At 43.8% G+C, this 11675-nt stretch overlaps 1 protein-coding gene across 1 annotated transcript in view; it reads left to right on the plus strand.

Moving 5' to 3' along the window:
* agxta (alanine--glyoxylate and serine--pyruvate aminotransferase a) overlaps positions 1-10826 on the plus strand; it is a 29556-nt gene extending 18730 nt beyond the window's left edge. Inside the window, exons 4-11 of the mRNA XM_055941205.1 lie at positions 1701-1801; positions 1930-2000; positions 7051-7135; positions 7306-7404; positions 7967-8036; positions 8578-8673; positions 9953-10081; positions 10404-10826. Of these exons, the coding sequence (XP_055797180.1) occupies positions 1701-1801; positions 1930-2000; positions 7051-7135; positions 7306-7404; positions 7967-8036; positions 8578-8673; positions 9953-10081; positions 10404-10511 (759 nt within the window). The 3' untranslated portion in view covers positions 10512-10826. The remainder of the gene's footprint in view (positions 1-1700; positions 1802-1929; positions 2001-7050; positions 7136-7305; positions 7405-7966; positions 8037-8577; positions 8674-9952; positions 10082-10403) is intronic.
* Positions 10827-11675: the final 849 nt, after the last annotated feature.

Consider the following 11675-nt stretch of genomic DNA (forward strand, 5'->3'; position numbering starts at 1 on the left):
TATAGATACTCCTACCCTAACCTTCATCTATAGGTATAGATGCTCCTACCCTAACCTTCATCTATAGGTATAGATGCTCCTACCCTAACCTTCATCTATAGGTGTTGATACCCCAACCCTAATTGTCATCTATAGGTATAGATACTCCTACCCTAACCTTCATCTATAGGTATAGATACTCCTACCCTAACCTTCATCTATAGGTGTTGATACCCCAACCCTAATTGTCATCTATAGGTATAGATGCTCCTACCCTAACCTTCATCTATAGGTATAGATACTCCAACCCTAACCTTCATCTATAGGTATAGATGCTCCTACCCTAACCTTCATCTATAGGTATAGATGCTCCTACCCTAACCTTCATCTATAGGTGTTGATACCCCAACCCTAACCTTCATCTATAGGTGTTGATACTCCTACCCTAACCTTCATCTATAGGTGTTGATACCCCTACCCTAACCTTCATCTATAGGTATAGATGCTCCTACCCTAACCTTCATCTATAGGTGTTGATACTCCTACCCTAACCTTCATCTATAGGTGTTGATACTCCTACCCTAACCTTCATCTATAGGTGTTGATACCCCAACCCTAACCTTCATCTATAGGTATAGATACCCCTACCCTAACCTTCATCTATAGGTATAGATACCCCTACCCTAACCTTCATCTATAGGTGTTGATACTCCTACCCTAACCTTCATCTATAGGTATAGATGCTCCTACCCTAACCTTCATCTCTAGGTATAGATACTCCTACCCTAACCTTCATCTATAGGTATAGATACTCCAACCCTAACCTTCATCTATAGGTATAGATGCTCCAACCCTAACCTTCATCTATAGGTATAGATGCTCCTACCCTAACCTTCATCTATAGGTATAGATGCTCCTACCCTAACCTTCATCTATAGGTGTTGATACCCCAACCCTAACCTTCATCTATAGGTGTTGATACTCCTACCCTAACCTTCATCTATAGGTGTTGATACCCCTACCCTAACCTTCATCTATAGGTATAGATGCTCCTACCCTAACCTTCATCTATAGGTGTTGATACTCCTACCCTAACCTTCATCTATAGGTGTTGATACTCCTACCCTAACCTTCATCTATAGGTGTTGATACCCCAACCCTAACCTTCATCTATAGGTATAGATACCCCTACCCTAACCTTCATCTATAGGTGTTGATACTCCTACCCTAACCTTCATCTATAGGTATTGATGCTCCTACCCTAACCTTCATCTCTAGGTATAGATACTCCTACCCTAACCTTCATCTATAGGTATTGATGCTCCTACCCTAACCTTCATCTATAGGTATAGATACTCCAACCCTAACCTTCATCTATAGGTATAGATATACCAAATTGCTGCTATCGATACACCATAAGTACATCCCAAGTGGAACCCTATTACCTATTTAGTGCACTACTTTAGACCAGGGCCCTATTACCTATGTAGTGTATTACTTTAGACCAGAGCCCTATTCCCTATGTAGTGTACTACTATATACCAGTGCCCTATTCCATATGTAGTGTATCACTTTTGACCAGAGCCCTATTCCCTGTGTAGTGTACTACTATATACCAGTGCCCTATTCCCTATGTAGTGTATCACTTTTGACCAGGGCCCATTTCATTCTGTGCATCAAGAGTGGTATTTCTGATCTGTCGTGTCTCTGTTTCTCCCCAGGCCCTGGCCAAACACAAGCCTGTGCTGTTCTTCCTAACCCACGGAGAATCCTCCACAGGAGTAGTTCATCCACTAGATGGCATTGGAGACATATGTCACAAGTAAAGAGCCCCTTAATCCACCTCTTCAGCTTCCACGTCAATATAAATGCGTATAAAACCCAACAGATAATATACAGTACCAGTGAATTATTTGTTATAAAGTAGCGCCTCTCTTTTCTTTCTGCAAGGCACAACTGTCTGTTTCTCGTTGACTGTGTGGCTTCAATGGGAGGTGCCCCACTTTACATGGACAAACAAGGTATGAAGGGAGGTGCCCCACTTTACATGGACCAACACGTTATTGTGTTGTAGAGACCCTGTAGCAAATAGCACAAGGACCCTGCAGGAATAACAGAGTTCCTGTTGAGAGGGATGAGCAAAGATCACATCGGTGTTACAGAGACACCCGTTGCTCCGGGATACACAGACAGGTTTATCAAGACCACCTAGTTAAAGACCCTGAGGGGGGAAGCTAGTTAAAGACCCTGAGGGGGGAAGCTAGTTAAAGACCCTGAGGGGGGAAGCTAGTTAAAGACCCTGAGGGGGAAAGCTAGTTAAAGACCCTGAGGGGGGAAGTTAGTTAAAGACCCTGAGGGGGAAAGCTAGTTAAAGACCCTGAGGGAAAGCTAGTTAAAGACCCTGAGGGGGAAAGCTAGTTAAAGACCCTGAGGGGGAAAGCTAGTTAAAGACCCTGAGAGGGAAAGCTAGTTAAAGACCCTGAGAGGGAAAGCTAGTTAAAGACCCTGAGGGGGAAGCTAGTTAAAGACCCTGAGGGGGGAAGCTAGTTAAAGACCCTGAGGGGGAAAGCTAGTTAAAGACCCCGAGGGAAAGCTAGTTAAAGACCCTGAGGGGGAAAGCTAGTTAAAGACCCTGAGGGGGGAAGCTAGTTAAAGACCCTGAGGGGGAAAGCTAGTTAAAGACCCCGAGGGAAAGCTAGTTAAAGACCCTGAGGGGGAAAGCTAGTTAAAGACCCTGAGAGGGGAAGCTAGTTAAAGACCCTGAGAGGGGAAGCTAGTTAAAGACCCTGAGGGAAAGCTAGTTAAAGACCCCGAGGGAAAGCTAGTTAAAGACCCTGAGGGGGAAAGCTAGTTAAAGACCCTGAGGGGGAAAGCTAGTTAAAGACCCTGAGAGGGGAAGCTAGTTAAAGACCCTGAGGGAAAGCTAGTTAAAGACCCTGAGGGGGAAAGCTAGTTAAAGACCCTGAGGGGGAAAGCTAGTTAAAGACCCTGAGGGGGAAAGCTAGTTAAAGACCCTGAGGGAAAGCTAGTTAAAGACCCTGAGGGAAAGCTAGTTAAAGACCCCGAGGGGGAAAGCTAGTTAAATACCCTGAGGGAAAGCTAGTTAAAGACCCCGAGGGGGAAAGCTAGTTAAAGACCCCGAGGGGGAAAGCTAGTTAAAGACCCCGAGGGGGAAAGCTAGTTAAAGACCCTGAGGGGGAAAGCTAGTTAAAGACCCTGAGGGGGAAAGCTAGTTAAAGACCCTGAGGGGGGAAGCTAGTTAAAGACCCCGAGGGGGAAAGCTAGTTAAAGACCCCGAGGGGGAAAGCTAGTTAAAGACCCCGAGGGGGAAAGCTAGTTAAAGACCCCGAGGGAAAGCTAGTTAAAGACCCCGAGGGAAAGCTAGTTAAATACCCTGAGAGGGAAAGCTAGTTAAATACCCTGAGAGGGAAAGCTAGTTAAAGACCCTGAGGGGGAAAGCTAGTTAAAGACCCTGAGAGGGAAAGCTAGTTAAATACCCTGAGAGGGAAAGCTAGTTAAAGACCCTGAGGGAAAGCTAGTTAAAGACCCTGAGAGGGAAAGCTAGTTAAAGACCCTGAGAGGGAAAGCTAGTTAAAGACCCTGAGGGAAAGCTAGTTAAAGACCCTGAGAGGGAAAGCTAGTTAAAGACCCTTAGGGAAAGCTAGTTAAAGACCCTGAGAGGGAAAGCTAGTTAAAGACCCTGAGAGGGAAAGCTAGTTAAAGACCCTGAGGGGGAAAGCTAGTTAAAGACCCTGAGAGGGAAAGTTAGTTAAAGACCCTGAGGGAAAGCTAGTTAAAGACCCTGAGAGGGAAAGCTAGTTAAAGACCCTGAGAGGGAAAGCTAGTTAAAGACCCTGAGAGGGAAAGCTAGTTAAAGACCCTGAGAGGGAAAGCTAGTTAAAGACCCTGAGGGGGAAAGCTAGTTAAAGACCCTGAGGGGGAAAGCTAGTTAAAGACCCTGAGGGGGAAAGCTAGTTAAAGACCCTGAGAGGGAAAGTTAGTTAAAGACCCTGAGGGGGAAAGCTAGTTAAAGACCCTGAGGGAAAGCTAGTTAAAGACCCTGAGGGAAAGCTAGTTAAAGACCCTGAGGGGGAAAGCTAGTTAAAGACCCCGAGAGGGAAAGCTAGTTAAAGACCCTGAGGGGGAAAGCTAGTTAAATACCCTGAGGGGGAAAGCTAGTTAAAGACCCTGAGGGGGAAAGCTAGTTAAAGACCCTGAGGGGGAAAGCTAGTTAAAGACCCTGAGGGGGAAAGCTAGTTAAAGACCCTGAGAGGGAAAGTTAGTTAAAGACCCTGAGGGGGAAAGCTAGTTAAAGACCCTGAGGGGGAAAGCTAGTTAAAGACCCCGAGAGGGAAAGCTAGTTAAAGACCCTGAGGGGGAAAGCTAGTTAAATACCCTGAGGGGGAAAGCTAGTTAAAGACCCTGAGAGGGAAAGCTAGTTAAATACCCTGAGGGGGAAAGCTAGTTAAAGACCCTGAGGGAAAGCTAGTTAAAGACCCTGAGGGAAAGCTAGTTAAAGACCCTGAGGGAAAGCTAGTTAAAGACCCTGAGGGAAAGCTAGTTAAAGACCCTGAGGGAAAGCTAGTTAAAGACCCTGAGGGAAAGCTAGTTAAAGACCCTGAGGGAAAGCTAGTTAAAGACCCTGAGGGGGAAAGCTAGTTAAAGACCCTGAGGGGGAAAGCTAGTTAAAGACCCCGAGGGAAAGCTAGTTAAAGACCCTGAGGGGGAAAGCTAGTTAAAGACCCTGAGGGGGAAAGCTAGTTAAAGACCCTGAGGGAAAGCTAGTTAAAGACCCTGAGAGGGAAAGCTAGTTAAAGACCCTGAGGGAAAGCTAGTTAAAGACCCTGAGGGGGAAAGCTAGTTAAAGACCCTGAGGGAAAGCTAGTTAAAGACCCCGAGGGAAAGCTAGTTAAAGACCCTGAGGGGGGAAGCTAGTTAAAGACCCTGAGGGGGAAAGCTAGTTAAAGACCCTGAGGGGGAAAGCTAGTTAAAGACCCTGAGAGGGAAAGCTAGTTAAAGACCCTGAGGGGGAAAGCTAGTTAAAGACCCTGAGAGGGAAAGCTAGTTAAAGACCCTGAGGGGGAAAGCTAGTTAAAGACCCTGAGAGGGAAAGCTAGTTAAATACCCTGAGGGGGAAAGCTAGTTAAAGACCCTGAGAGGGAAAGCTAGTTAAAGACCCTGAGGGGGAAAGCTAGTTAAAGACCCTGAGGGGGAAAGCTAGTTAAAGACCCTGAGAGGGAAAGTTAGTTAAAGACCCCGAGGGAAAGCTAGTTAAAGACCCCGAGGGAAAGCTAGTTAAAGACCCTGAGGGGGAAAGCTAGTTAAAGACCCTGAGGGGGAAAGCTAGTTAAAGACCCTGAGGGAAAGCTAGTTAAAGACCCTGAGAGGGAAAGCTAGTTAAAGACCCTGAGGGAAAGCTAGTTAAAGACCCTGAGGGGGAAAGCTAGTTAAAGACCCTGAGGGAAAGCTAGTTAAAGACCCCGAGGGAAAGCTAGTTAAAGACCCTGAGGGGGGAAGCTAGTTAAAGACCCTGAGGGGGAAAGCTAGTTAAAGACCCTGAGGGAAAGCTAGTTAAAGACCCTGAGAGGGAAAGCTAGTTAAAGACCCTGAGGGGGAAAGCTAGTTAAAGACCCTGAGAGGGAAAGCTAGTTAAAGACCCTGAGAGGGAAAGCTAGTTAAAGACCCTGAGAGGGAAAGCTAGTTAAATACCCTGAGGGGGAAAGCTAGTTAAAGACCCTGAGAGGGGAAGCTAGTTAAAGACCGAGGGGGGAAGCTAGTTAAAGACCCTGAGGGGGAAAGCTAGTTAAAGACCCTGAGGGAAAGCTAGTTAAAGACCCTGAGGGAAAGCTAGTTAAAGACCCTGAGGGGGAAAGCTAGTTAAAGACCCTGAGGGGGAAAGCTAGTTAAAGACCCTGAGGGAAAGCTAGTTAAAGACCCTGAGAGGGAAAGCTAGTTAAAGACCCTGAGGGAAAGCTAGTTAAAGACCCTGAGAGGGAAAGCTAGTTAAAGACCCTTAGGGAAAGCTAGTTAAAGACCCTTAGGGAAAGCTAGTTAAAGACCCTTAGGGAAAGCTAGTTAAAGACCCTGAGGGAAAGCTAGTTAAAGACCCTGAGGGAAAGCTAGTTAAAGACCCTGAGGGAAAGCTAGTTAAATACCCTGAGGGAAAGCTAGTTAAAGACCCTGAGGGGGAAAGCTAGTTAAAGACCCTGAGGGGGAAAGCTAGTTAAAGACCCTGAGGGGGAAAGCTAGTTAAAGACCCTGAGGGGGAAAGCTAGTTAAAGACCCTGAGAGGGAAAGTTAGTTAAAGACCCTGAGGGGGAAAGCTAGTTAAAGACCCTGAGAGGGAAAGCTAGTTAAAGACCCTGAGAGGGAAAGCTAGTTAAAGACCCTGAGGGGGAAAGCTAGTTAAATACCCTGAGGGAAAGCTAGTTAAATACCCTGAGGGAAAGCTAGTTAAAGACCCTGAGAGGGAAAGCTAGTTAAAGACCCTGAGGGGGAAAGCTAGTTAAAGACCCTGAGGGGGAAAGCTAGTTAAAGACCCTGAGGGGGAAAGCTAGTTAAAGACCCTGAGGGAAAGCTAGTTAAAGACCCTGAGAGGGAAAGCTAGTTAAAGACCCTGAGAGGGAAAGCTAGTTAAAGACCCTGAGGGGGAAAGCTAGTTAAAGACCCTGAGGGGGAAAGCTAGTTAAATACCCTGAGGGGGAAAGCTAGTTAAAGACCCTGAGGGGGAAAACTAGTTAAATACCCTGAGGGGGAAAGCTAGTTAAATACCCTGAGGGGGAAAGCTAGTTAAATACCCTGAGGGGGAAAACTAGTTAAATACCCTGAGGGGGAAAGCTAGTTAAAGACCCTTGGCGAAAGCTTGCCTGTGTTGATGCTTATTGTGAAGTTACGTTGGACTATTGGCATGCACCATAACCCTGCATATAACTTTGCTACATACCAATTATTTAACGATGTGAAAATAGCATTACTACTAGTTTAATTCATTGTACTGCCATAAGAGCTAACAGATTTTCAGGTTGAAACTTAACAAGTCAAGTTAATTTTGTTTTTTTGTGTTTTCTTCAGGTATCGACATCCTGTACTCTGGCTCACAGAAGGTCCTAAATGCCCCACCTGGGACCGCTCCCATTTCCTTCAGTGAAAGAGCATGGTGAGGAAGGTGTTCTAGTCCGTAGCTTTAGAAATGCTGGGAAAAAATACATGTTGTAAGCACTTTTTTAAATGGTACAAAAATGACCTGATATTTACGAAGCAATTAAACAGAAACAAAACTATCAAATGAATTTGTTCTATGAGCACTTATTTTCTGCTTCTATCCAGCCAGAAAGTATTCAATCGGAAAACAAAGCCAGTGTCGTTCTTCCTGGACATGACATGGCTGGCAAACTACTGGGGTTGTGACGGCAAACCTGCTAGAATGTGAGACTCCCATTATGCATTACATCAAGAGTCTTGTGTCACCAACACATCATCTAACACCACATTCTATGACATCATCTAACACCACATTCTATGACATCATCGTACACCACATTCTATGACATCATCGTACACCACATTCTATGACATCATCTAACACCACATTCTGACATACTTTAACACCACCTTCTATGACCTCATCTAACACCACCTTCTATGACCTCATCTAACACCGCCTTCTATGACCTCATCTAACACCGCCTTCTATGACCTCATCTAACACCACCTATCACATCATCGTACACCACATTCAATGACATCACCGTACACCACATTCTATGACATCATCTAACACCACATTCTATGACATCATCTAACACCACATTCTATGACATCATCGTACACCACAATCTATGACATCATCTACCTTAACAAAAACACAGTTTAACAGTTTGAGATGATGCTCCTGTGAATGTCAAGGGAATCACAGCTCAGAGTGTAAGTTAAGCAGAATGTATCATTCGTGACAGTACTTAGTCTGACCCGTTGTTCCTTTGAACAGATACCACCACACTGTGCCTGTGTCTGCCTTCTACTCTCTCCGGGAGAGCCTGGCTATCCTCGCTGAACAGGTGACTTTAGTCTGGTTCCTAAATCATGATGCCATTCACCCTCTTAGATAGAGTTCCATCTTATAGATTCATAAGATAATTCACAGGGATAAATTATATCATAGCACTCTGATATATGTTTTAAATCATCCACTAATCTTCTCTCTCTCTCTCTCTCAATTATAAGATCATTGAAAATGTAAACAGGAATATGCTATAGCAGCATAGTGCACGGTAGTTGTGTTAGTGATGATGAAATGACAGACCTGTGTCTACTCTCTCCCAGGGTCTGGAGAACACAGTAGTTCTGTTAGTGATGATGAAATGACAGACCTGTGTCTCTACTCTCTCCCAGGGTCTGGAGAACACAGTAGTTCTGTTAGTGATGATGAAATGACAGACCTGTGTCTCTACTCTCTCCCAGGGTCTGGAGAACACAGTAGTTCTGTTAGTGATGATGAAATGACAGACCTGTGTCTCTACTCTCTCCCAGGGTCTGGAGAACACAGTAGTTGTGTTAGTGATGATGAAATGACAGACCTGTGTCTCTACTCTCTCCCAGGGTCTGGAGAACTCCTGGCAAAGACACAAGGAAGTAGCAGAATATTTCCATGAAGGCCTAGAGAAAATGGGCCTCAAACTGTTTGTGAAAGACAAGGTCAGTATCAAAGACCTTAAAGAGATTTACTGTAAACTATTTACTGTAGTCTATTTAAAGTACAAATGAAAAAAAAAAACATTAAATAATTTAACTACACATACACTATAACCTTATTCTGTGTTGTAACAGAAGTATGTTAAATATATTGCAGACAGCCATATGTTTTACTGTAAAACAAAAACACTCAGACCCCTTAGCCTGTTACGGCTAGACGTTCCTTTCGACAACATCCGGTGAAATTGCAGAGCGCGGAATTCAAATTAAATTATTAGAAATATTTAACTTTCATAAAATCACAAGTGCAATACACCAAAATAAAGCTTAACTTGTTGATAATCCAGCCGCCGTGTCAGATTTCAAAAAGGCTTTACGGCGAAAGCAAACCATGCGATTATCTGAGGACAGCGCCTCATTATACAAATGCATAACAAATACTTTTCAACCAGGGAGGTGCGACACGAAAGTCAGAAATAACGATATAATTCATGCCTTACCTTTGAAGATCTTCTTCTGTTGGCACTCCAAAATGTCCCATAAACATCACAAATGGTCCTTTTGTTCGATAAATTCCTTCGTTATATCTCCAAAATGTAAATTTATTTGGCGCGTTTGATCCAGAAAAACACCATTTCCAACTCGCCCAACATGACTACAAATCATCTAATAAGTTACCTGTAAACTTGGTCCAAACATTTCAAACAACTTCCTAATCCAACTTTAGGTATCCTAAAACGTAAATAATCTATCAAATTTAAGACGGAATATACTGTGTTCAATAGCGGATAAAATCAAAGTGGAGCGAGCTACAGGTCGCGCCCCAAACAAAAGAGTGCACTTGGCTTGACACTCATTCTGAACAGGGCTACTTCTTCATTACTCAAAAGAAAAACATCAACCAATTTCTAAAGACTTGACATCTAGTGGAAGCCATAGGAACTGCAACCAGGTGCCTCAGAAATCTAGTTTCCCATAGAAAACCAATTGAAAACACAGTGAACTCAACAAAAAAAAAATCTCGATGGTTTGTCCTCGGGGTTTCGCCTGCCAAATACGTTCTGTTATACTCAAAGACATTATTTTAACAGTTTTAGAAACTTTTGAGTGTTTTCTACCCAAATCCACCAATTATATGCATATCCTAGCTTCTGGGCATGAGTAGCAGGCAGTTTACTTTGGGAACGCTTTCAATCACTCATCTTTCCACATGTTTTACTGTAAAACAAAACACTCAGACACCTTAAACACTCCTCTTTCCATTGATGGTTCCATTCACCAGAACGCCAGGTTGCCCACTGTCACCACTATAGTAGCACCCCCTGGATATGACTGGAAGGAGATCACCAGATACATCATGAAGAATCACAACCTAGAGATCTCTGGAGGACTGGGACCATCCGTTGGCCAGGTGAGTTACTTCAGGGGGTAGAGCAAAAAAATGGTTGAGAACCACTGAGTTAGTGGACTGAGGTCGTCTCAAGCCAGGACACAGACTGGACTACTGCTACTTCTTAGTTCTGGATGAGTTACCAGTCATAGTAGGTACCTTTATGAACCGTTATGCATTGCTTTGACCATGGGATAAGTAGCTACGATTGTGATCATCAGCCCTCTTTACTAATGATAACAACCATTGTCTACTGCTGCGATAACAGGTTGGTTGTGTGGGCTCGACCATGCCTTCCCCTATGTGCAACCGTCTCACTGACCTGTCTCGTCTCTCTCCTCAGGTGCTGCGTGTGGGACTGATGGGGGGTAACAGCAGCAAGGCCAGTGTTGACATGGTGCTGGAGGCCCTGAGAGATGCTCTCAGATACTGTCATAAAAGCAAAGTATAACATGGCTCAAACGCTTCCATAATAGCAAGGTCAAAGTCTGGATCAACATTGTAAACCGTCTCTGGCAAGGTCAAACATGGCTAAAACACTGCCATAAGAACAAATCATAACATGGCTGTCTGAAAGTCAGTTTAAGTCAGCTTTGATACCAGGGAAGAACAATTAATGGATATATGTTGAATCAAAAATAATAATGAAGTATGATTTGTTTGTTACCTCGGATGCAAGTGTTGTGTAAACTTCTAATCAAATACATGTCATTAAGTGATTGTGTGTTTTCCTTTCATTTGATTAAAAACAAAGCAATGTACTCAATGCTTTCAATGTTTGAATACATTTTTGTCGCTCGTTTTCCAAAACTGTAATAATATTCTGTCAACAGTAGATTACGCCCTCTATTTACAGAAGTGCTACTTACATTTTATTTTGAAGAAGAAGAACAATCCAGATGTGGCGCCGCCGGACGTTCCTTCCTTGTTGACGTTTTGCACAAAAGCGCGTGGAACTGTTCCATTGTGTTATCGGTCCGTGTCTGGGGGGGGCAAGTTAGCTAGCTACAACAAGGCTTTTACTTTTGTGAGTTCCCGAACACCGGTACAATAGCTATAAAGATATATTCGTGCACTATTTAACAATGACATGCCGAAGAGGAGCTCTCAGTCATCGACAAGGCAGTGAAAACGACACCATGTAACAAACTAGTCCAAACACTGCAGGAGAGCGAACGACCGGTTTGAGACCCAGGTAAAGCCCGTTTGAAGTTGGATATTCAACGGATATTCGCGCTTTCAAACCACTTGAGCCACAGACTTCCAAATAAGTGTCATGATGTTGGAAAAATTGCACAGTCTTATTTTCACGATATGGACATTAATTCGCTTTCCAAATCTAATACACATGTGGAAATGTGAGCAAGTAAACTTTTTTTGACATTCGAATTTCAATAGCTCCTTTGTCATGTGACCTACTGACCTCAACCAAGGTGCAGAATGTCCACTGGCTACCCTTCTATACTGCACACCCTTTAGTTTGTCCATTTTCATCACTCGATTTGACATGATTTTTTAACAATTAAAAAAATGAAATAGCTCCTTGGTCATGTGGCCTACTGACTTCAAACAAGGTTCAGAATGTCCACTTAGTGGGCCTACACATTGCACACTC

This window comes from Salvelinus fontinalis, chromosome 12, assembly GCF_029448725.1.
Source record: "Salvelinus fontinalis isolate EN_2023a chromosome 12, ASM2944872v1, whole genome shotgun sequence".
NCBI lineage: Eukaryota > Metazoa > Chordata > Actinopteri > Salmoniformes > Salmonidae > Salvelinus > Salvelinus fontinalis.